The sequence below is a fragment of the Drosophila montana genome, unplaced genomic scaffold (assembly GCF_035044405.1).
Source record: "Drosophila montana isolate Dmon_TW-CO22-7 unplaced genomic scaffold, ASM3504440v1 contig_3123_1, whole genome shotgun sequence".
Lineage (NCBI taxonomy): Eukaryota > Metazoa > Arthropoda > Insecta > Diptera > Drosophilidae > Drosophila > Drosophila montana.
The window spans coordinates 349,175-375,750 of record NW_026998002.1 but is presented as its reverse complement, the minus strand read 5'-3'; the positions used below and the strand labels follow the sequence as shown (position 1 = coordinate 375,750).

General features: G+C 39.2%; 2 protein-coding genes across 21 annotated transcripts in view; both read left to right on the top strand.

Annotated features, from left to right (window-relative positions):
- Positions 1-23,302, top strand: part of Ndae1 (Na[+]-driven anion exchanger 1) — a 33,976-nt gene extending 10,674 nt beyond the window's left edge. For 2 of the 20 annotated variants that reach the window (XM_064685927.1, XM_064685921.1), the window contains exons 2-13: positions 10,434-10,537; positions 12,585-12,776; positions 14,306-14,779; positions 16,046-16,219; positions 16,907-17,201; positions 17,460-18,405; positions 18,470-18,972; positions 19,033-19,345; positions 19,417-19,659; positions 21,075-21,331; positions 21,526-22,868; positions 22,944-23,302. In XM_064685927.1, the coding sequence (XP_064541997.1) occupies positions 10,444-10,537; positions 12,585-12,776; positions 14,306-14,779; positions 16,046-16,219; positions 16,907-17,201; positions 17,460-18,405; positions 18,470-18,972; positions 19,033-19,345; positions 19,417-19,659; positions 21,075-21,331; positions 21,526-21,727 (3,693 nt within the window). In that variant the 5' untranslated portion in view covers positions 10,434-10,443 and the 3' untranslated portion in view covers positions 21,728-22,868; positions 22,944-23,302. Of the gene's footprint in view, positions 1-7,090; positions 7,375-10,433; positions 10,538-12,584; positions 12,777-14,305; positions 14,780-14,918; positions 15,085-15,462; positions 15,580-16,045; positions 16,220-16,906; positions 17,202-17,459; positions 18,406-18,469; positions 18,973-19,032; positions 19,346-19,416; positions 19,940-21,074; positions 21,332-21,525; positions 22,869-22,943 lie in introns of those variants that run through there. The other 18 variants (XM_064685933.1, XM_064685928.1, XM_064685925.1 and 15 more) reach the window with 17 other exon arrangements.
- Positions 23,303-23,691: 389 nt separating this feature from the next.
- On the top strand, positions 23,692-26,307 carry mEFG1 (mitochondrial translation elongation factor G 1). The gene is made up of 3 exons (XM_064685942.1): positions 23,692-23,855; positions 23,941-25,967; positions 26,028-26,307. Exons 1-3 carry the CDS (start codon positions 23,784-23,786, stop codon positions 26,170-26,172), a joined length of 2,244 nt encoding a protein of 747 aa, XP_064542012.1. The 5' UTR covers positions 23,692-23,783; the 3' UTR covers positions 26,173-26,307.
- The last annotated feature ends 269 nt before the right edge of the window (positions 26,308-26,576 follow it).

Below are 26,576 nucleotides of genomic sequence, written 5' to 3'. Positions count from 1 at the left end.
CAACAAAAACAAAAAGAAACAACAAGAAAAACAACAGCAAAGGCACGCACTGGGGGCAAATCCAAGAAATGCAAACACAATAGCTTTTCCATAATACGCAAATTGTGGGGGCATTACTTACAGATAGATGTAGATGTGAGTTGTGCCCCCAATTAAGTGACAATGGAAACTTCCGCGACACGCACAGCTCAACTAGAACCAAACCGAGCCGAGCCGAGCCGAGCTATATAAATCCAGCAAACATTGTGGACGCTATAATAAGTACGTATACTTTAAATAGAGCCCACAATTTATGGACGGGCACGAAAATGTTGTCATTAAAATGCGATTAGGCCATAAATTCAACTCGATAGCGTCTAATTGAAAGCGCAAACAAATGCAACTATATCAAAATCAAAAGGCTTTAGTTGCATTTGACAACGTCAAGTGTTTGTGTCGGAAAAATGCCGGAGAAAATGTTGTTAAAATGCACAGACAATAGAAAAACTGTCGCATTTCTGGCGAACTATTGTAGCTTACTTTCCGTTTTGTTTGCACAGATTCTCAAGTGTGTGTGTGTGTGCGTGTGTGTGTGTGTTGGCGTCTGCACTGGGTCAATAACATGGCAAGTGCAGATGGGCCATTGTCTGGCTGCCTGGGCGCACTCTATTGTTGTTCTTATCATAAGGTGCGCACAGTTCGTGGCAGGAAGCATTCGATAAGCAAATAGACAGTTCTTGCAACTACGCTCTCTCACCTCGCTCTCCCTCTCTCTCTCTCGTATCTCTCTCTACCCTGGCACCTGCCTACCCCAGTTGTCATTTCTGTTTTGCTTGCCGCTTTCTCCTGTGCGGGGACATTGATCCCATTTAGCTGGGCTGGGCCACGCCTATGCGAAGCCCCTGCCTCCCAGCGCTTGTGTATGTCACATCCGCAATGTAAGATATGAACTGCATATTGCCTCAAGCTCAAAAGTGCAGCAAAAGTGCCAAATATTTATTAAACGTAAACATATTTCAATTTTCAATAAACACAACTTAATTGTCGCTCTGTTAATTGCAAATAGACTGAGAAAAAAAACGAACCAACAAGTCATTAGGTGCAAATCGTTTTCTCAGCTAATCTGCGAAATTTGTTGTTTGCCTGCGATAATCATCAGAAATTTAACCATGAGACATGAAACTATTCCAATTACATTACATTTCGTTTGCGCTAATAACTTTTTGTGCTTTTATTGTTTAATTGTATTTTTTTTGTTTTTGTTTTTTGTGGTGAACCCTTGTCATATGCAGGGCTTTGGTTGCCCTTGCAGCTGACGCTTGAAATTCAACGCGTTAAATGGCGTCCCACAAAGACAATAAAACTGGCAGCAGACGCCAACAATGACATCAGCCGAACTAAAGGATATACACACAACATTTTGGCATGACATTATATGCTGGTTTAAATGCGTTCAAGGGTGGGGTCGCCCATTTACTTAACTGGTAGCATTAGCAATAAGAAAGCCAAATTGCCAGCTGACGACCCTGAGCCGTATGCGATTCATAACGTCAGAGGGCCTTGACAACATCTTGTGACGACTTAAGTCTTGCACAAATTCACAAAAATTATTTTTAGGTATGTTTTAGAATGCAGTTCAAGAGAACAATTGATTAAACTCATTAATTATTCATTAGTTAAATGTATTATTTAACCTTAGACATCAGATGTCGCTTACCATTACAAAATATTGAAAAGATTGTCATATTCAAAATCTATTAAGTTGAAGAACTTTGAATTTTGACTTGAATTTAAGGTTTAGATTATAGTTGCAGCACTTTTTTGTCCAAGCAAAGTTCAAGTTCAAGGAATAGTCTCTTTATATCAATTGCGTTTAAATCAAACTGACTTAAGAACTTAAATTAAGAATTTCAAAATAATTTATAAGTGTTTCTTCAATTACATTTATCCTCAATACTTGTGTAATTCTTCAATTTCCTTTTTAATAATTTGATTAAAAATTCCTTTTTGATATACTTTTGAAGTCTAATGAAAATTTGCTTTTAAGAAAATGTAATTCAATCGGAAAGATTTTTCAAGAAGTTGTTAATTGGATTAACAGCTCATTATCTATGAATCCTGGGGCTTAAAGGTTTTGTTCAACAAAAAAAAAAAACATTTTAATTGCAAATTTTTGCAGCCAAGCTGTAATTTAAACACATTTTGTATGTATAGTTGGCAACGGGTTTTAGCCCAATTAACCAGCTAAGCCATAAATAGGGCTTTGGGTCAATAAATTGCTTAAAAGCTTAAACTCTGTGTATCTTGTTATTGACTATAAAACTTTAATTAAGTTTGTAGCTGTTGAGCCAATGTCTGGGGTTAACCTCTATATGGGTTAAAGGAAGAGTTGATAGCATATATTTAATAAACGATAATGTGATTTATATTGTGATATATATTAAGAATGTAATGCTAATCATCTCAGCTATGTTATTGTTATTCAAGACAGCTGCTTAATTAAAAAGTTTGTAAATATTTTCGTGTTTCGGATGTGTTAGGTAAAAGTCAAGGTGAGCCAAGCTCCAGATGTCAGTCAGAATTGATATAAAAAGTAATCGCTATACTATATTTTCTTCTTTCCAAACTAGTCCAGCTGTTTACTAGACATATATATCAAAGCTTTTCCGCTGAACAAATATCAAAATGAATGTAATATTATCTATCTATATTTACTCTATTATATTGTCATCATTTCATATCCGAATGCTCTTTCGCTTTTATTTCCAGCGTATCACATTTTTGTTGATATTTGAGCGTTTCACTAATTGTGCCATTAATTGAGCAATTACATTTTTATCAGAATTGTTGACTATCATAAAATGTGCCAACATTTGTTGACACTTGAGTATAAACAAATTGCAAAACGAGTGCCATAAACTAAAGTATACCAAAAACCAAAAATTTGTACGTTCATAATCCAACCATATCTACATTATTATCGTTTAAAAACTCATTAGAGCTCTTGAAAAATAATTTCCGAATTTATGAAATGCGTCAAAAATCATAAACCGATTTTGAAAACCAAGCAGTGCCATATAATAAAAGAGTTGTCAGAAGAAATAAAAGGAATATTATTATCTGCAATTGGCAGAGACTGCAGCCTTATCGAGCGAGTCTTCAAGTGGCCAGCCCAATGACGCACCCATTTCTGCTGAGTAGGTTGTCACGTTTATTAAACAATTTAGTTACCAAGTACACGATCTCAAGAGGTTGTCGATAAGTCAAGAACAAGAAAATTTCGAACTGAAAATAGCTACTTGGGCGGTTTTGTCAAATAGAAATGATCTTGTTTATGACACATTTCTCCGCAATGATAATTCAAGTGCTTAACGATAAGATGAAAAATGTCTGACGTCAATGCGGCTTAGCTTATTAATATTAGCAATAATATTACAGATGGCCTAAGTTATCTTTGAAGTATTTATTTGTACAAATTATAGCTGCAAAATGCCGCACGTTTTATAATTCTAGTTGACTATGACGAAATCAACATTAGTTTTATCAATATTTTATGTTAAAGCTGTCAGGTGTTAATTGGCGATAATTAGATTGAATTTATTAAACAATAAAAATATATTGCTTATGACCTGATATACCAGATCAATGACAAATCTGCCGTTCAGCGGAAATCAACGTTGCGTCCTAACAAAGCAAACAAACAAACAATCCAAAATATCTGTTGAAAATCCCAGCTAAGAGAGTTACAAAGTTCCCCGCATCTGATGCTACGTAATTAATATTTAAAAAAAAAACAAAATTCAATTAAACTGACTTTCTGGCAGTCAGTCAGTCAGTCAGTTAGTCAATCAGTCAGTTAGCCAAATTCTCAGTTAGTTTTGAGTCTGTGTCGAGACATAAGCTAAGCCATTTGGTAAGTTGGCAAAACTTGATGCGGTTGCCGCTTTCCAGTTAAAGCCGGTCAAATGCTGCCTTGCAGTCGGCGTCGCAGTCGACGTCGCAGCTGGCGTCGCTGTTGGCGTCATTACGCATCCAGCACCGGCAGCTCGTTGCAAATTTAATTTAAATATATACTCGTACTAGTCTCAGGCAATATAAAATCAACACAACACACCGAACGTATTTGTTTTTCCTTCAAGTTTCGTTATTTGTGTTCAGTTTTCTTTTGATTTAGCCACGGCAAACAGCTGTTTTCCGATTCGTAGCGGTAATACTCATTAGTGTAACCAAACATACAGACATATCGCTAAACATATATGCATATATATATAAAGACGAGTCGGGGCCATTCAGTTAGTAGCTGATAATTTGCATAGGCGGAAAGGTGTCGCCCCCGCGACAAAGAGAAACACATTCAAAACCGCAGAGCACAATGCGTTCTCGATTATATACATATACAATATATAAGTATATACATATATGTGTATAAAATTTGTTTTTCAGATTTTCTTGTTTTTTGTGTGTCCTCTGTCCAAGTGATAAGCTAAATGTTTCATAGATATCAGTTCGGCGTGTTATTATTTAAAAAAGGTAGCCCACATTCCATGCAGAGCTGTAAAATCAGATAAGACTTTCAAATTTATCTACATATTTAAATTTCTTATGCATTTTTTAATAAGCCTCTAAGAAGCCGATTATACCAAAACTATTAGAAAGTATTAAAATGAAAAAGAAAATTTAAAAAAAAATTTGATTCAAAGTATTAATCAATTTATACATATTAAAATATGTTATGAATATTAAACAGAATCTCAAGAAGATAATAATAATAATAAAAATCGTAATAATGAGAATAAAAACAATAATAATAATTGCAATAATAATATTGATAGTAAAATCAATAATAACAAATAATGGCAATAATAATAATATTTATAAAATAAAATAATAATAATAATTTTTTGGGAGCCTCACAAAAACGTTGCAAATATTGTTATATTATCAAAATATTGTTAAATAATGTATTGTTTATCCTGTTGACATTTTCACTTTAACTTTTTGTACACCTCTTAAACAGCCAAACAGCCTCAGTAACAATCTCCACGTCAAAAAGCACACAAGCATAACAATTTTTGTTTATCAACAACTTGTGACAAAATAGGAAAATAATATTTAAATAATTTTGAACGAATTTTAATTAGCTTCGATTTGCACACTTTGTTTAAAAAAAATTCAGTTAAATTTTTCAATTTCACAAATTACTCGAATTGCGACACGTTGAACAGATACATTTTGTTTTTAATTGTGTGTCAAAATTCGTTATAGAAAACTCAACTTATCATCAACTGAAATACAAGCCTTTTATAATGAGAAACGTCTAACTTAAATATATATCATATCATATTAAATACTCAAAAATTGTCAAAAAATATTAAATGTGTTTAATTTATGCTTATTTTACACTTTGAAAAATGTTAAAACCTTGTTATGGAAAACTTTTCTAAATTAAACCTGCTTGGAATACTGCCCTTAAATTATATTAAAGGTCCACCTTGACAATATTATTTATTGTTGTAAACAAATCGCTCAAAACAAAGCAAAACAAAACATTAACAAACCCGAAGCAGCTTTAATTATCCATCTACTTAGTTATGCAAAGTAGCTAACAAAATAATAATAATACATATGCATCAATAAACAAGCAATGAATGGAAATAGTAAAAAATTCCAAAAGGCCTTTGACTTCAAACGATAAACAAACAAACAAAAATTAAATAAATAAATATAGATTATTATTATTATAAACTTTTCTATTTTAAGTGTTCTTTTTATAGCAATTTAACTATTTTACACAACATGTGGAAACAAAACACAATATATATTTACTAGGCGCCATAATTAAAAACGAACACATCAAATAATTTAGCCATAAAAATTGTTTTCAAATGAACCCACGAGCTCGAAGCAAATAGTTAATATGCCTAACGTTTCCCCTACGAATTTTGGTATGGGCCAGCTGTTACCAGTTCTGTCGCTGTTCATTGATATTGAATACAATCACAGCAACAACAACAAGAACAACAACAAAAACAATAAAAAAGCAGAACACCTTAGCAAATATTGTAATAAAAAAGTAAAAAACAACAACAACACAGAATAAAACTAATTGCAATTTAGGTAAACAACTTGTAAGGAAAAGCAACTGATAAGCGGGCCTTGAGCCGACGGTCGACGGTGGACGGACTCCTGCGATAAGAACGCAAACGGCGAATATCATCGATAAGGTCAACAATGTAAAACAACGTTTAAAAACATATTTTGTAAGAAGCCTCTGGGATTTGTGTACAAGCATGTTCTAAGTATGCTGTTTGCTCTCCCCAACGCGCTCACGTTGTCACTTTCCATCGCACTGTGACACACTGTGCCATGAGCATTGGGTGAAAATTATGTAGTGTGAACAAAAGTAGTATTAACTAAATGGAAATTATTTAAAATGATATATATTAAGTTGAAACTTTAAGTTTATTGCAAGTGCAACAGAAATGGTTTTTAAAAATATTATAAAAATTTACTTTTAATATTAGAAAAATAAGAAATTATTCAATTTTTATTTTTAAATGGTGAATCGGAGTTTATATAAGAAATGGCAGGTAATGAAAAAATAGCAAAATTTAAGAAATTTCAGTATGTAACTTATAAAGTTGCCTAAGAATTTATTTTTTAAATATAATATAAATTCTTCTTTAGTGGAAAAAAGATCAGTAGGTCTTTTTTTTTAAACAACGAAAGTTTAATTGTTTTTTTTTTAATAATGAAAATGTATATGAAAAATGACAGCTAATTAAAAAAATTAATGAAGGTTTTACTTAATTTAGAAACTTAATGCATTTTTGTTGTACACATTTTGGCTAATTAAAAGGTTTTAAGGTACTAAGAGCCCATAATAGTTATGAAAATTCAAATTTGGCAAATTAAAAAAAATTGTATTGTAAATTTCGACACATTAATTCGTTGTTGTCTGACTATGCAACGACCACTGTGCTGTGTCGGTGTCGCTGCCGGCGCTAATCGCAGCAGCAGCGGCGCCGACAGCGGCAGCGGCGTCAGGCCTAGCAGCGGGTTAAGCGCCGACGCTGCTTCGCTTTGAAGATCGGCCAGTTAGCAGTTAGTCTGCAATCGCCCGGGCTCGAAGCGAGTCGCTAGAACCGCGTGATAAACAGCCCAACAGAACAGATCGGAAAAACAAAACAGACAGAGACACTTTGAACCCCAGTGCTAACTCACGCTTTGCGCCTATCTTCGCCTACATACGCATAGTTCGCTTCGGGCTGCACCGATAATCGGCGAGTGGTAAACAAATTAGACGCGCAATTCGAACAACGATTCGCCAGATCGTTGCAAGTGTTTGCCCAGATTGGAGCCAAAAATTATGGCCCACAATAATGACGAAGAAACGTAAGTAAAGAGTGAAACAAGTTCCCAAATCACTTTAGAAATAACCCAATGTTATTGAACGGACTTCCGGGTTCGAATTCTAGGATATTATGTATTATGCTAATTAAAAAAAAATTATATTGATAATTTCCAACTATATTCTATATAAATAATTGTAATAAACTGTAACGTCTGAAGTCAAAAGTTCTTGAGATTAAACAAAATCAGTATTTAATAAGCCACTCAAAGTATTCCATTGGCTATCAGACTAAAAAAAAAAACGACAACTGTCGGCACTCCGAAGTCTAAATACCCTTGTAGTCATATTTCTTAGCGCTGAGTATAGTAGATATATATAGATACTTCAAGAAACAACAAAAATGTTTCTCGAGTAAATTGTTTACGCTTTATGCCCCATATATATATGACAAGAAAGTTTTTTACAAAAGTTTTACGCGATTATTCCGCGCTTGTGGGCGGAATATTCCAAAACCATATGCCATATATTTATGACAAGTAAACACGTTTTTCACGCTTTTTCCACGCTTGTAGGCGGAATTTTCCGATATCCCGTCTGAATGCAACAGAAAGACGGATCTTTGCAAGGTTTACAGACACTGTTGAAGAAGAATATATATGTATATATCCTACTATGATGTACCCAATTCATGATTAAATCGTAGTACCCTCTACAAGCATATAAAACGATAAATAAGATCATAAAAAAAACCTAGGACAAAGGCAAAATATTATCTTATTGTTCTATATATGCACTTAATTAAATCTCACATCATATAGTAATTATCCCTTTGTTTAACACTCTTTCCATAAAGTTTATTCAAACACTTGTCTGAGCATACTTATCACAGGCTTTAATATATGCATGTCTGTCAGTTTTTTTCTGTTTTTTTTTTTTTTACAATCCGGCGCTACGTGACTCACTTGATATTGATATGGATTTGCCTTGGGAAACTGTAAAGTGGTTTAATGTTAACAGTTTGTACGCCTGAGATCGACCCAGTTTATTCTGGCAGACAGCTTGGAGGGTCTGTCTATCAGTTGGACAGGCTTATATGTAAACCATATATAGACACATGTACATATATTAATATATATACATATATATTTATAGATAAGCTTTTTTGATTGTTGATAGCGCTGTCGTTGACTCTAGATGTTAGACTTTATAATTATAAACATTTACAGACTATACATAAGTTCGTGATGATACAGTCTATATGCATAAAACACACGCGTTTAAAAAAGGGTCTAATAATATTGTGCAAACGTATATAAATCTCATGTATATAGAATTGTCAACTTTTCTATATTAAAATATGTCTACATTGAATTACATTCAAGAGTTTGGTTAATCGCGTATTTAGTTTATATATATTTTTATTTTATTTTAATTATATATTTTATTTATATTTTTTTCCCAACCCCAATAGGTCTTAGAGTATTTTCCAATACTTATTTAAATTTTAAAATATTGCTGAGTTTTTTAAAAAATATAATATTATTTTCTTAATACGTTCTTGAACTTTGCAAATTAAATTATATTCAAAAGTTTTGATAAACGTATATTTATTTTATATAGATATATTCAAATAAAGGGTATTTTCGTATGCATTATAAATTTTTAAATATTGCTGAATGCGAAATAATAATATAAATATTATATTTTTAATACCTTCTTGAACTTTGCACTAGTGCAAATTAAATTTCTGCTTTGTTGAATAACTCGAGATTGCGTTATTTATAGTTTTAAAGGTGCTGACTTTGTTTTCTCAACAACTTGAATACATTTGATTGGCATTATTTTTAACTAAATTTGAAATTCAGTAAAGCACGTCAAAAGCATATAAGATATGTTAAAAGACTGCTAAATGCAATATTTACCTAACACTTTTAAAAGTAAAGCACGAGACTACAAATTAATTAAAAAAAAAAATCACAAATCAATACGATTTGTAAATACCCTTCTAGTCCCTTCTAGTTGTCAACAGCTGAAACTAAGAAAAACCTGAAGAAAACGTGAACAAAAATTAAAAATTGTCATATGAAGTGCTAAAAATTGTTGATCTAAATATAGATTTATTAATTAACGCTCTTGTGTCAACTCCATATTGGAGCTAAATTTGTATACAAATTATATAAAAGCAAATTTCAACTTAATTCTAGGGAATTTAATTAGCATGTCTGCAAAAACAAAAAACATTTCAAACAGCGCTTCAAATGTTATGAATGCATATTTTGTTTATGTGATATTTTCAATTGGCTTGAATTAAAACAAAAGTTCTTAGGGTTTTAGTTTATTCTAGAATAGGATATGAGCCTATTCTAAAGCTACTATAAAACAGGTATAAGAAAAGTCAACTTAATACTCAGGCATTTGCCATGACAGGCAGTTAAAGAAGATATAGAAATCTATATCGACTTCTAGAATTTATTATATGTAGTAAAGGTGTCTCCTAAAGTAAAGTATAGAATGCACTAATGCACACGTTCTACTGTATTTATGGAATGCATACAATTTTAAAAAATACGAACAACAAATCTATGGGGCAACTAGGGCTTAATAGGCGCAACAATTTTGATGCATAGCTCATAAATTGTATCGCGTGTGAAATTGAGCAAAAAAAATATAAACAATAGTTTGGAATGACAGTAAACACAGCACAAGCAAAACTCGGAGAAGGCACTTTCCAAATCGACTCATCTTGTCGTTTACAATTGACGGTAACTGTGCTAGTGACAGTCACTGTCAAAGTGATCTAATGTGCAAACACAAAGTGCTTTTGACTCAATTGAATGACTCGACTAAGGTTTGTTTTTATATTCTTTTAGATTTTATGAATTCTTTTCGAGATATTTTTCAAGTCGGCGGCCTGGTTTATGGCGCTGAATTTTGATTAAGTGATTGCAAATGCAGTTCAAGTTGTTGTTTAACGAGTTTGTATTTGTGTCCAACAACATTTCAGATCAATTAAGTTAAAGTGCGAACAGTTCGATAATTTTTCGAAATAATATTTCTCAAGTTCAAAACTAATTGTCTGTTGTTGCTTTGGCTCTTTCAGGCCCTGGAACATGAACTCCTCGAGTGGTGACGATGAGGCGCCCAAGGATCCGCGCACCGGCGGCGAGGACTTTACTCAACAATTTACAGAAAACGATTTCGAGGGTGAGTAAACAAATCGCATACTCAAGTGCACAATGCCGCGTATACGCAATGCATTGGAATTCAGCCAACCTGACTTTGCCGCTGGCTCATTCTTTATGCAAAGTTTGCACGCTCAGCGATGCCAGACACGCCCGCGCATTTTGCCCAGGCCCCAGGCTGAGAACTAACTCGTGTTACGAAATCGAGTCGCAAGTTTTAGGCAAATAACATTCACAAAGCTCGACAATTGCCAAGCGGCAGGAGCACGCCGGGTGTGGGTGGATTGGACTTGGACTTGGAACAATCGTCGTTACGACATGACAGCCAACAGATTTGTGGTGTGTTAATTGCAAAAGCTAACATCGCAAAGTGCAATGCGATGCAGTCAAATTACGATATGATGAATGTTTGGAGCAGTCATATCCAAATTCCCAAGCACAAAGCCTAATGTTTCCTGGTAAAATCAAAATCAAATTTATTGCACCTTAATAACAGCAGGAGTTATTTGCTCTAGTTGGAAATGGCTGTGTAGTCTGTTAACAGATCATTCTAATTTATGTAAACAATTAAATAATTGTTTTCAAATGCAAATTTTTTATTTGCCCAAGTGTTAAAATACTTACTAATGAGACAATTAGAGATAACTGACTGCTTCGGAGCGTAAACTATTCCATTTGAAACGTGTTCGAAACAAATGAGCTCAAGTAATTTTGAATAATTTACGCGCTTCAATGAACTTTATTTTAAAAAGTTTCTGCTATATTATGGGAATTTATTATTTACAACTTTGAAGAATTTTTCCTTTTAATTGATTTTCTCTCAAGTCTCTTTTGTAATTTTTTATAATTTTAAAATATTTTCCCACACACAAATCTCTGTTAACCAATCCAACCATATCCTTTCACAGTCCTGCAACTGTTTCTGTTTATGATATATATATATATTTATTAATATTTATTTACATTAATTTGCTTCATTTGATTTATTCATTATCCTACACACATTTCCATTCCCATCTTTCATCATGTCTTCCCACACTTTCCACAATATTCCAGTTGAAACCACTTTTGATACCCTCCCATAAGGCATATCAGCTAATCTAATCAGTTTGCCCAGCGTTTCCTGTAAGCAATGTCTACTGTATCCGCAAACAAATTGCAAATTAAATGCATTAACGGCAGCATGCAAAAACGCCCACAAAACCTTGATACACATATGTCTGTACATCTATAAGTTGAGGCTTCAAAAAATGGTTGCTTATAATTAATTTAAATTATGATCATAACCGAGATACAGCTAAACAGATGATCTCACAATAGGTCGACCGACAGACGAAGTCGTTACGAAAATTGTCATAGGACTAGGAAAATTACTGGCACGTATTATTGAGATCTGGAAATAAGTAATGTACATAAATTTAGACGCTGGAAGTGCGCGTATTAAACAGCAATTAGGCGCAGTAAAAAAAACGCTTTCCCCGCTGTAGACACAGGGGATGAGTCAATGCGGCGTATGCGCAATGCACGACTTGACTTGATTGAAGCGCAGCAGCAAGCGGCATAAATTTTCAACGTGTACTCAGCTCTTATCAATCATTAAAACTGATTTTGATTGTTTGCCACGCGAGCATTAAAAAAAAGCTATTAAGAACTTTGCAATCGGGTGTAACCGACTGCGTTATACTCGTTCACAGGCCAGCCACAAGCTGCAGGTATAACATTTTCCGATCTACCATGCTCCTATTGGGCAGATTTATAGCCGGGTGTAACCGACTGCGTTATACTCGTTCACAGTCCAATCACGGCCACAAATAGAAGATATAGAGATAAAGATTCGATTTCTAACTAAGATATACTCAAGTACATATGCCAAGATCCAGCCCGGACAACAAGACGAGAATTGCACAAGCCGCATATACTCTTCACACTCTGCGAGCGAGTATAGAAATTGTTTGACTTTGCCAATATGTTAGATTTACCTGGGCATTGTGTGCGTACGAAACGATGCATGTTTATTTTGTTGTTGTAATCGATTAAGCGACGCATTCAATTTGTATCCACGCATGCAGGACACCGCGCACACACCGTTTATGTGGGCGTGCACGTGCCGGGAGGACGACGGCATTCGCAGCGGCGCCGCAAGCATCACCACAGCGGCGGCGGCACAGGTGCCGCAGCGGGCGCAGCAGCTGCTGTTGGCGGCGCCGCTGGCGCTGGCAGAGACAGCAGCAGCGACAAGCAACAGGAAGTGGAGCGTCCAGGTGGGTGCCACAGCAGTCCCTGACATATTCCCCGAGTGTATTGACAAATCTAATTGCGCGCCTCGGACAGGCCGAAGGTCGCCGCCAGCGAGCGGGAGTTAGGTGTCGCCCACATGCTGACATGTGCGGCCAATCAACGTGACAGAGTCCAAATTATAGCTAAATAACAGGGCGTGCAGATCCTGCGAGCAGGATGCGCAAATTGAAGTCATCTGAGAAATCACAGCTGCTTGTGCAGGAACAGTGAATGGATATGGTTGATTGAAATCAAGAAGGAGCAGGAGTTAGGTGTAAATTATATGGAGAACAGATTTTAAATTTATAGCTGATCTGTATTATCAACTGAAAGAAAATGTAGCAGCAGGGATTTATTCAATTTTCAATCAAAAAAAGCACAGTCATCCTTTCTTCTCGTTCATTTTTTCAATTAGGTATAGTACAAATCTGCATTTATGGTAAATTTGCCCATAAACTTCCATTCGTGTGTTTCGGAATTCCTTTTGAATTTTATGGCATGCTAATGAGTTTATGGCAACACTTTCTTATCGATGCAGGCACGTTTATGAGTGTGTAAGTACCTTCAACAGTTTATCCATTAACTCGTTAACGCTCCTGGAGGTCCTTGTGCGCCTCCTATTCGAAATCGATGTGTGGTCTGAGCTGCGAGCAGACAATTTAAATGCTTGGCCCCAAGTCATTTTAAACAATTGCTCATTTTTAAACCCAAATTATCTTGGCTCACAGACAGTTAAATTTAACGAGCAGTTCAGTTTGACAGCCATTTAAAATTGACGAGAAGTCAAATTTAATGGTCACATACAAACTATTTAAGCTTTATAGCAACTTTTACCAGACCTGAGGCATTGAGGCATTGTTATCGATAGACTTCAATAGTCCTCACTTACAACGCAGGATTGCCAGCACTTTATCTCTTTGTCTAGTGTTGAAAAGGTATGTGAAGAAAAAGATAACAGCCTTATTTTTAATTTGACCGCTTGTTGGTAACAAGAGAAAGATAAAAGAATTGAGGTGGTTGTTAGCTTAGCAGGAGAAAATGTCTTATCGAAGTAAACTCTTCGAGTGACTAGGATCAGCAAAATATTTACTTAGAAAACATTGAGTATAAATAGATGCCAGTGACAAGGTAAATATGTACTTAGTTTCAAAAGAGATGGATAGGCAAATGCTACTCTGTGGAAGATGTAGAAGCGTTTATCAGTCCCGACTGGCTGTTTCTTTCTGGTATCCATTACAGATCTATCGTAGTTTAATTTGGTAAACACGAAGTCCAATCTCATTTATAATCAACATCATAGAGCATCACGACAGGCGTAGCCTTCGCCTCACATTCATTTCAAAAACACGCAACCAACCAACTAACCCACAGCCAAATGGCCATCTGGTCGAAAGCAATTCCCGCGCGGCTGTGCGGCCAATTAAGCGGGTTAAGCTCAGACTTTTGGCCGACTGCTTGAGTGCTATAAATGTTAGCCAAACTAATCGTGTTTTCCTATTCGACCCATTCTTAGTGACGCCGCCCGCACAACGTGTACAGTTTATATTGGGCGAGGATGTGGATGTGGATGGCTCGCATGTGTCGCATCCTCTGTTCTCGGAGATGGGCATCCTGGTGAAGGAGGGCGATGAGATTGAGTGGAAGGAGACGGCACGCTGGATTAAGTTCGAGGAGGATGTGGAGGAGGGCGGCAATCGCTGGTCCAAGCCCCATGTGGCGACGCTCTCGCTGCACTCGCTGTTCGAGCTGCGTGGCCTGCTCCTCAATGGCAGCGTCATGCTGGACATGGAGGCCAATAATCTGGAGCTCGTGGCCGATCTCGTCTGCGATCATTTGGTCAGCGGCGGCAAGCTGCCCGCCGGCGTCAAGGACAAGGTAAAGGATGCGCTACTGCGCCGACATCGCCATCAGCACGAGTACGCAAAGAAGTCGCGATTGCCCATCATACGTTCCCTGGCGGACATGCGCAATCAGTCGTCATCAAAAAGTGAGTATCCCTTCGCGGACCCTCCATTTCTCAGGTTACTCTAAGCTCATCTCGTTCGTTTGTTGCGCATCATAATCATCATGAGTCGAGTTTGTCCTACTAAACCTACATTAACTTCAATATTGCCCACTTAATAAAACGAATAAAACTAAAAATGAAACTGAAATCGGGTTGCTTAGACGCAACTGGGCAATCATTGCATGCCACATCGCCTGTTTTCGGTTCGGATGGATGCCGTACACCCGGGACGTCTGTCTTTGTGTCCAGTAAGGATCAGCGTGGTTGTTATCTCGCTGTTCCCACAGGTATAGACACACTCCAACTCCAACTCAGTTGCTTCCAAATGCACCACAAAACTCTCCAGTTCCACACCAGCTGTATAGAGAGCACGCACCCATCTACCATATAAATTGCAGACTCGTAACTCTGCCCCTGAATACAAACTCTACTTCTCAGTATGATCGTATCTAAGCCAGCTTATGCACTCCGAATACGATATCTCTCATACATACATACATCAGCTAACTCATCTCGTATCCATCAATCGATCACTCGCAACACTAGTTAAGTAAGTCACAAAGAAGTGTTGTGCAACGTCCTATGTAAGTGTTTGCTAACACAACTTCTAACCATCGACCGCTCTCGCTCTTGCTCCCATTACTCATACGTACGTTGAACAATAGCCGACATGGGCGCTATTGGCGTTACCACCTGGTTCCATGCGGGCGCATCGCCCTCGCATGTCCCGTCTAACCAACAAGGACAACAGTTGCAGCAGCCAACGACGAGCCAATTGCCAAGTAATCGCCTTACAAGATCTATTCAAAACTCTTTATATGGTTTTACTTCTTTGCGTAAAGTGTACCTACCAAAGCACGCTCTATTTAACAAAGATATGTAACTAGTTAAACTATCTCTCTCTCTCTCTCTCTGTCAAGTATTACTTCTAGCTTTTTTCACGATTTTGTTGAAACTCACTCTGATCTTTTCTCAACTCTTACAAACTATTTGATACTCTACTCTACTCTTATCTCTTATCTGCTATAACCCCTCTCTGAACTTTCCAAGATGCTATAGTAAGCTCCTTTTTGTGCTGTCAACTCACACACACAAACTAAACGGGGTTCCAGATTAAAAAGTATTTAAACGTGATGCAATCGACTTAACGCGAGATTCTTAGATATCCTTTTAGTTTTCAATTCGTTTGGTTTTGTTTTAAGTTTTTTTTTAACCACTTTAATCAACAAAAACAACACAAATTTACAGTGGAAGAACAGTCTGGCAACGCTTTAATGGCTACCACGCCGCTATCGCTGACCGCCAGCGAGCCCGGACCCCCTGGCAATACCAATGGCAGTACCAATGCACTGGGAATGGGATTGGGAATGGGAATGGGGCGTTTTCTAACGGTGCCCGGCAAGCCCAGCAACAGAACGCTTGGTAATGAACCAAACTCCACAACTTCCCAACTATCAAGAATCAAAAGTTATCGTTATCGTTATCGTTATCGTTATCGTCACAGTTACCGTTACCGTTACCGTTACTGTTCGTTTGCGTGTCTTCTTCTTTGTTTTTTTCTTACAAACATGTAGCCGAAACTCAAACCCAAATCTAGTTTCTTTGTTTGGTAGTCTAATAAAAATAGTTTAATAAAAGCCGAAAATTAAAAGAAAGAAAATTTGCATGCGCGTTGGTTGTCGAAACATTGGAACCTACAGATTTCCGATAACTCTAAGTATGTGAACAACTTTGCTGTATAAATACACAACCGTTAATCCATCAACATTCTAATACACACACACACACACATATCTGCACGCCTATCACTCACAGTCTTCAATAGGATGTATTTTTCAAGCATGATCTATCATTTCTGTTCTTTGTCCTGAAATGAGAATTATTAACTAAGCTTTATGCACTTATTTTTTGTATTTTTTTTCTTTCTATAAAATATTTATGATTTTATGTTGTTGTTGTCGTTGACATTGACGTTGACGTTGTTGTAATGCCTATATCCAATAAACATCACACAACTACACCAACAACCCGCACCGCCTGCCAACCAATACCAAATACCAAATACCGAACCCACACCGAACCACATACTACCGAATTTGACTAATGTAGAGAAAAAATCAAATTCCAAAAACTTGCGGCCACCACAAAAACTGCCCATGATAACAGAGGACATGGTCAAGAGTCCCAGCAGCCATTCGATGGCCAGACAGACCAGCGGCACGGAGCTGGCCGAGCAACAACACAAGGGTAATACGCATTTTATGCGGAAAATACCACCGGGAGCGGAGGCAAGCAACATTCTAGTGGGCGAGGTGGACTTCCTAGAGCGCACACTCTCCTGTTTCATACGTCTCAGCCAGGCGGCAGTCATGGGCGATCTGACCGAGGTGCCAGTGCCAACCAGGTGAGTTACATAGAGACTAGAACTAAGAATCATACGATAATTCCTAAGAAGAAATGGGAATAAGGAATATATGAAGGTCGACCAAGTACCGAACCCGAAAACTAATATTCAAGATGCTTTAGGGTCTTTTTCTTTAGAGATTCGTTTAGAATAGTTTGAACTAGTCTCGGAAGAAATCGAGTTCTTATTCCCAACCCCACCCCCATAAATATTACACACTAAGCCCAAGGTTCTTCCTAACGCACGACTATTCCGTAGATTCATTTTCATACTGCTGGGTCCGCCGGGCAGCCAGAGCAATTTCCATGAGATTGGACGTGCCATGGCCACGCTGATGTCGGACGAGATCTTCCATGAAGTTGCTTATAGGGCACGCAAGCGGGATCATTTGCTCGCCGGCGTGGATGAGTTTCTGGATGCGGTTACAGTATTACCACCAGGGGAATGGGATCCAACCATACGGATTGAGCCGCCGGCGGCTATACCATCGCAGGAGGTGCGCAAGCGACCGCCCGAGCTGCCCAAGGAGGAGATCGACGAGGAGGAGGAGGAGCAACGTTTGCGCGAAGAGTCGGGACTCTCGCGCACGGGTCGCCTATTTGGCGGTCTGATCAATGATATTAAGCGCAAGGCGCCTTGGTACTGGAGCGATTACCGTGATGCGCTCTCCATGCAGTGCGTGGCCTCATGGATTTTCCTGTATTTCGCCTGCTTGTCCCCCATCATTACGTTCGGCGGCCTGCTGTCGGAGGCCACAGGCAAGAATATGGCGGCAATGGAGTCGCTTGTGTCTGGATTTGTTTGCGGCATGGGTTATGGCTTCTTTTCCGGTCAGCCGTTAACAATTTTGGGTTCCACCGGTCCAGTGCTGGTCTTCGAGTCAATTGTCTATGAGTTCTCGATGGCTCAGGGTTGGGACTATATGACATTCCGGTTCTGGATCGGCATGTGGGTCGCCGTCATTTGTGTCGTGCTGACCGCGATCGATGCCAGTGCGCTCGTCTGCTATATAACACGCTTCACCGAGGAGAACTTTGCCACCCTTATCGCGGTTATCTTTGTCTACAAGGCCATCGAGAATGTGTTTGTCATTGGGAAGACCTTCCCGGTCAATCAGGGCATTTACGATTGCATCTGTACTCCGCCACTGTACAGTAATGCCAGCGTCCTGGACTTTGCCAAGTACAAATGGGACTCCTGTGAGGTAAAAGTCTCGGAAATCCCATCAATATTCCTAATATAACTTCTCTCCTATCTTTCTTTTGTAGTCTTACAATGGCACACTGAGTGGCACCGATTGCGGCCGGCCACCCACCGAGAACGTCTTCCTTATGTCCGTGGTTTTGTGCTCGGGTACATTTATCTTCTCCACCATTCTCAAGGAATTCAAGAATGCCCTGTTCTTCCCTTCGATTGTGCGACAATACATTAGCGATTTCTCCGTTCTGATTGCCATCTTTGCCATGACCTTCTTCGACTACTCGCTCGGCGTGCCCACACAGAAACTGGAGGTGCCCCATGAGCTGAAGCCCACGTTGAGTACACGTGGCTGGCTTATACCGCCGTTTACCGAGAAGAATCCTTGGTGGTCGCCGATCATTGCGGTATTCCCAGCACTGCTCGGCACTATACTCATCTTTATGGATCAACAAATAACGGCCGTGATTGTCAATCGCAAGGAGAACAAGCTGAAGAAGGGCTGCGGCTATCACTTGGATCTGTTTGTGCTCTCCGGCCTGATTGCAATCTGCAGTGTAATGGGTTTGCCCTGGTAAGTACTGGTAGCTCCCTTTATCTATAGAATCTCACGGCGTGTTTTTTCGATTGACAGGTTCGTGGCGGCCACTGTGCTGAGCATCAATCATGTGAATTCGCTGAAACTGGAATCGGAGTGCAGTGCCCCTGGCGAGAAGCCGCAGTTCTTGGGAGTGCGCGAGCAGCGCGTGACCCACATCATGATCTTCCTGACCATTGGCGGTTCGGTGCTGTTGACACCGCTGCTCGGACACATACCAATGCCGGTGCTCTTTGGCGTCTTCTTGTACATGGGCGTGGCCTCGCTCAAGGGTCTGCAGTTCTTCGATCGCATTCTAATCATGTTCATGCCAGCCAAATATCAGCCGGACTACATGTTCCTGCGTCAGGTAAGCAGAGTCAACAAATCATCAGCTGAAGGAATCTTAAAAACTTTCCATTGATCCCATTATCTTTTTAGGTGCCCATCAAGCGTGTGCATCTGTTTACCATTATACAGTTGGCCTGTCTGATTATCTTGTGGCTGATTAAGAGCTTCTCGCAGACCTCGATACTCTTCCCGCTGATGCTGGTGGTAATGATTGGCATACGCAAGTCCTTGGACTTTGTGTTCACGCGACGTGAGTTGAAAATACTTGATGATATTATGCCAGAGATGACGAAACGTGCGGCCGCGGATGATCTGCATCAACTGGACGCTGAGGTGGGCTTTTGTCAGAAATATTTACCCTGTTTCGGTGGTCGCGGCAAGCGCGAACCAAAGGGCAGCCTCGATGGTGGCTTGGACGGCGGCACCAATGCCGTCGCTCTGATCAAGTGCAATACCTCAAATGCAAATGAGAAGGAGTTCGAGGCACAAAGTAGTTTGCTCAAAAACTAAACACCGCACCGATTTTGGCACAAACACTCAAAAGAACTAAAAAAAAAAATAGGAAACACCACACAGCAAACAACACACAACACACACCAATCACTATTGAAAACGACAACATGCCGATTATCTGGTCACACTCGAGCAGCACGTAACGAAACACTATATTGAAAAAGTGCTGCCCATTTCGTTTGCGTTTGCAGTGCTGCACAATCCACCACAGAACAATTTGATTAGTCTCTAATTTGTTGGTATCTTCTAATGGAAATTATTCTTAGAGATTTTTGCATTCTGTCCTATAAAAATGCATTACCTTACTATGTATATATACCATACATGGGTTTTTATACGAGTGCAAATGTTATATTGTGTTTTTTAACAGTATTTTGTAAATGTTTTTCCTTAATTTGTTATATTGTAGCATGCAATTTTTGCATTTTGTTATACATATTTTTAAATATCTATTTTGCTTATACAACTTTTATGTACTTTTATTTAATATGCTGTTCTGTTTCTCCATTTCAATCTTAATGCTCAATTATTATGATATTGCTATGAAGTCCAAGCCTAACTGTACCTAAGCTCATGGCCCTATTTTTATATGCTAACTGAAATTCTATTATTTCCTAGTGCATATATATTATTCAATTATAAAACTATACTATACTACTATAACTATATTGTATTTATATCTTTATTATATCTATATATATATATCTTTGTATATGTTAATGATGCTAGCTTAAGTAGTCTGCGCAAACACGTTTACACGGTGTAAATGTATTAAATGTAAATGTTAAATAATTTTATAGTCAACAACAAGATCATAGTACAAGTAACTAACAATAACAAAAATTACAAACCTACCAAAATTGGCAAACAAAAATAAATTTTTAGGAGAAATTGTTGTAAATTTAAAGGCCAATACCAAAAACAAACAACAAAAATAAAACAAATATTTGGCAAACAAAAAAATGGAAAGAAAGGAATTACATCTAAATTTATAGCACTACACAACACTACACCGAATTGGCTCTTAGATCGGCAGCACTCGCTCACTTAAATAACGCAGCTGAATTTTATACTCTCACCTACACAAGCTCCTCTCTTTCTTTTACCTCACCTCCACCCACACTCTCTCACTCTGTTTCTCTCTCTCTCTCTCTCTCCCTCTCCCACATACTCTATGAGCTCTTTCGTATCGAAAACAAAAAACATACTCTGCCAATGCATGTCTTATATTGAAGGACAATCATCATCAGCATCAACAGCCGCCCGGCACAGGAAGTGTTGCCTACAATGCCAATAATGCGAACGCAACAGCGGGTGCCACAACCATACACATACCGTTATCTGGCAACAAAATGGGCAGCACTGCGGCGGGACCTGTGCCCCCAGTGGAAGTGAATCGTGCGACTGTCTGGAAACAGATCAACAAGGACGGCACCTCCGAGCAGCTGATTATACCCGTGACCGTTAAAGTTCGTCAAATCAATGGCAATCAGTAAGTGTACCCGTAGTTGAGTCCAGAATGAGTATTCACTCTATGCGGCTAGGCGAGAATCATTCGACACACGCTCCCAAAGATTTGCCTAAGTTCTTAAGCCAAGCTAAATAACTATTTACTTAACATTTAAGAGACACATATATATATATATATATAAATATCATTCATTTGCATTCGACCATGCTCCTCAGTACCTCGACAAACGCCGCCCTTTCGCCACGCCTATCGCCCATGCACGAGGCCGATGAATATAACGAAACCCCAAACAAGACGCCAGCACAACTGCTCCCAGCGAATCAACAGCAGCCGAGCAACTGCAAGGAGGCGGCTGCCAAGCTAGAATGTGGCGCCATTGCCGCCGCACAAGCCCCGGCCAACGTAACGCCCGTCTAAGCGGTGCTCCATGGGCACCACAGTAATACCAAAATACCAAAATACCAAACTACCTAAACTAAAGGGTGTTAGAGAGAACACAAAATGCGTAGAACAAATGCACAACGTTTATTAGATCGTATCAGAATGGGACTACAAGCTTAACGTACATAAGCCTATCCAAAGTGTGAATGTCGAATATATACATACCAGTATCATAACTAATTATATATATATACAAATTATTCGTAGCGGTTTTTATGACAAAGTTTGGTAAACATTTTTAAGTGTCCCCGTAGCATTTACCATCTAACTAAATAGTTGACGGTAAAAAGAAAAAAAAAAAGATAAATATGCAGAAATTTCACAGCATGCGTTTGTCGTAGATTTTGGGCTCAGGTACAAGTTTTAGAAGTATTAATTTAAAATATTTTATGGCTCAAAAGCCGTAAAGTGGTATATGCATTCCAAAGAAACTATATATATACACTTTTTTAACGGAATTTTACAACAACACACGAAACAGTGTCAATTCAACATGAAATCTCCCAAGATCAACAAGCTATAACTATCTACAAAAAATGATTCTCTTATGTGTTTGCTTACAATTTGGCAGGCTCGATTTTAGTTAATATGGGTTGGATAAGCTGTGATCTTATTGTAGGGAGCGGGGTATGGGGGAAGGAATCAGTGAAAGGCCGTCTTAGAAAAATTTAGCCAGAACATACATAATAATATACTTAAAATAAACCAAAAACAACTGTAAGCAAATGTATTATAATTTATGCAGTATACTAAGTTATGATTGAAACTCAAACATACACACACACACACACACACACACACATCTAAACGTTAAATATACGTATAAATATTGAATAAAAGTGAAAATTATATATCTGTATGTTTCATTTTGTGCGCCCCAAAAAAACTAGTTCTAGTCTGTTTTGTTTCAGTGTATTTTGTGCTTAGTTCTCAGTGTGGCACATTGTACATACATACATAAAGCACCAATTAAATCTTGGTATCTGCCTGCTCTCCCATCAAGCATCTATCAATCAGTCAATCAATCAAACATCAATTCACGATCGAAAAACTCATTTGCATCGTGTTGATGTCTAACTACTTCATAGAATGCTCGTAAACAATCTTGTCTTGTAATGTATGTATACTGGCAGACCTAGAGCTTAAGTCGATTATTGTGGCAAATATTAATACCCGAATTTCATATTTTCAGAACCCAAAACTTGATACGACGAAGCAATTGTGGCGTGGATATCTTACATCAACGGAAACATCCGTTTGAATCGATGATTTAGTTTGGCTGTAAGCGCCATCAAAATATTTATTGTATTTATAAAACAATTATATGTCTATATTTATGGTATTATATGTATACCGTTAGCGTAACCGTCCCTCTATTGAATTTCTTGTGCATTTTCATGGCACAAAACTGCAACAAACAAACACACATATACACATATACACAAACATTTAATTTAATTATTGCAATGTTAACATATCAATACAAAAAACAACAGAAACCCTTCAATCGACCTGCTTCTGAATTTATTATGAATAAATGTTTTAAATGTGTCTTGATGGACATTTCAATTGGGCGCACACAGCTCTCAATTGCACTAATCGACTACTAGAGACTCGAATACAAATAAAAATATTGCGACGTTATCAAAGATTCGAAATTATTGTAAAAAATTATAATATTGCGACGTAATCAAAGATTCGAAATTATTGTAAACATCAAAAAAGTGTTTTTTATCCAACTCATTTGCGCGCGTATCTTTGAAAATCGATTGTTAAATAATCAGATTATATGGATATTAACACTGCAGTGATTGATATTTTCCAACACCCAAATAAACAATTTTCAATGGGCATTTCAAATGCGCGCCGACTGTCATAATGGATTGCTTAGATATCGATATGTGATCACTTACCAATACTGTTCCCAGCTCTCTTTTGCAGCACTCTTTACGCGACCAGCTGTTCGTCGTTGCGGCACCGAGCGCGTGTTTTTAGTAAAATTCACTTTATTATTAATTAAAAAGCAGCCAAAATGACGCTGATAACACGTGTGCTGAACAGTAACCTGCCGCTGCGCCTCAGCGCGTTGAAAACTGTGCGTCAGGTGAGTATTGAACTGATATATAACCAGTTTTCCAATTTATCCAATCGGCACATTATGTAATTTGAATTTGTGTTGCACTTTTTAGCTGCAATGCGGCTACAGCTCCCATGCGAAGTACGCGGAGCACAAGCCCATCGAACGCATTCGAAACATTGGCATCTCGGCGCACATAGACAGCGGCAAGACGACGCTGACGGAACGTATTCTGTTCTACACAGGACGCATTGCTGAGATGCATGAGGTGCGCGGCAAGGACAATGTGGGCGCAACGATGGATAGCATGGAGCTGGAGCGACAGCGTGGCATAACCATACAATCGGCGGCCACCTACACGCTGTGGAAGGACACCAACATCAACATCATCGATACGCCCGGTCACGTGGACTTTACGGTCGAGGTGGAGCGTGCTCTGCGCGTCCTGGACGGCGCCGTGCTGGTGCTATGCGCCGTGGGTGGTGTTCAGAGTCAGACGCTAACGGTCAATCGGCAAATGAAGCGTTACAATGTTCCCTGTCTGGCGTTCATCAACAAACTAGATCGCTTGGGCTCGAATCCTTATCGGGTGCTGTCACAGATGCGCTCCAAGTTAAATCACAATGCGGCCTTCATACAGCTGCCCATTGGTGTAGAGAGCAACTGCAAAGGTATTGTGGATCTGGTGCAGGAGCGTGCCATCTACTTTGAGGGCGAGCACGGCATGGATCTGCGTCTAGACGAGATACCGCAGGATATGCGTACTGAGAGTCAGGAGCGTCGGCAGGAGCTCATCGAGCATTTGTCCAATGCAGACGAAACCCTTGGCGAGCTGTTTCTTGAGGAGAAGCCTTTCACGGAGGCGGACATTAAAGCGGCGCTGCGACGCACATGTATTAAACGCAGCTTTACGCCCGTGCTGGTGGGAACGGCTCTTAAGAACAAGGGCGTGCAGCCGCTTCTAGATGCGATTATTGACTATCTGCCCAACCCAGGAGAAGTCGAAAATCTCGCTTTTATCGAGCATGAGGGCAAGGAGAAACAGCAAGTTGTGCTCAATCCGGCGCGTGATGGCAAAGACCCATTCATGGGCTTGGCATTCAAACTGGAGGCGGGTCGTTTCGGTCAGCTGACCTATTTGCGCTGCTACCAGGGTGTGCTCCGGAAGGGCGACAACATTTTCAATGCGCGCACCAACAAGAAGGTGCGCATTGCCCGCCTCGTCCGGCTGCACTCCAATCAAATGGAGGACGTCAGCGAGGTCTATGCCGGCGACATTTTTGCACTCTTTGGCGTCGACTGCGCTTCGGGTGACACTTTTACCACCAATCCCAAGAATCATATGGCTATGGAGTCAATATTTGTGCCGGAACCGGTTGTGTCCATGGCCATAAAGCCAAACAACACCAAGGACCGGGATAATTTCTCCAAGGCCATTGCCCGTTTCACCAAGGAGGATCCCACGTTCCATTTCTTCTTTGATAATGATGTTAAGGAAACGCTTGTCTCAGGCATGGGTGAACTGCATCTGGAGATCTATGCGCAGCGCATGGAGCGTGAATATGGCTGCCCTGTGACGCTGGGCAAGCCCAAAGTGGCATTCCGTGAGACACTTGTCGGACCCTGCGAATTTGATTACCTGCACAAGAAGCAATCCGGAGGCTCGGGTCAGTATGCGCGTATTATTGGACTCATGGAGCCCCTGCCCCCCAATCAAAATACGGTCCTCGAATTCGTGGACGAAACGGTGGGCACCAATGTGCCCAAGCAGTTTGTGCCCGGCGTTGAGAAGGGCTTTCGTGAGATGTGCGAGCGCGGCATGCTCTCTGGCCATAAATTGTCCGGCGTGCGTTTCCGTCTGCAGGATGGTGGCCATCACATTGTGGACTCCAGTGAGTTGGCATTTATGCTAGCTGCCCATGGCGCGATCAAAGAGGTCTTCCAGAACGGCTCCTGGCAAATACTGGAGCCCATTATGCTAGTGGAGGTCACTGCGCCCGAAGAGTTCCAGGGCGCTGTCATGGGTCATCTGAGCAAGCGTCACGGCATCATCACAGGCACAGAAGGCACTGAGGGCTGGTTCACCGTATACGCTGAGGTGCCCCTCAACGACATGTTTGGCTACGCCAGCGAGCTGCGGTAAGCTACTGGGATAATCCATAATAGTCCTCACTGATAAATACTTCGTTTCTTCTGCAGCTCCAGCACGCAGGGCAAGGGTGAATTCACCATGGAGTATTCACGCTATTCGCCTTGCCTGCCCGAAGTTCAGGAACAGGTTGTGCGCCAGTATCAGGAATCCCTGGGCTTGACGCAACCCGAAAAGAAGAAGAAGAAAAATTAATCATTTCGTTCGCTTAGATTAAATTTTAGTGTTAAAGTCGAATGTTTTTTGCATAGTTTAATTTTATTTCATACAAAAATCTTTAGTTTTTACTGTGATAATCGTTGCATAAAATAAAATCAATGACAATTTGTACAGATTTTTCTAAAATAAACTTCCAATAACTGTTCAATTGTAAAAATAAATTGTTGAAATTGGACGAACCAACGGGAAAATACCGTTAAGTTGGAATACTTGGGTGTATCGAAATGATATAATTGCAGAAATTGAAAGCATTGCTGGCAATCTAAGCCTTTCACAAATGACAACAGGCTTTCCACATCTGACTATGTTTGACAGTATAATAATTATCGGAAAATATAACTTTAAAAAAAACACCCATCCTCAAATAACAATTTCTTTAC

Coding starts and splice junctions, on each gene's coding strand:
- mEFG1 (XM_064685942.1), top strand. CDS start 23,784: ATGACGCTGATAACACGTGTGCTGAACAGTAACCTGCCGCTGCGCCTC. Junction 23,856..23,940: donor CGTTGAAAACTGTGCGTCAG/GTGAGTATTGAA, acceptor TGCACTTTTTAG/CTGCAATGCGGCTACAGCTC. Junction 25,968..26,027: donor GGCTACGCCAGCGAGCTGCG/GTAAGCTACTGG, acceptor TTTCTTCTGCAG/CTCCAGCACGCAGGGCAAGG.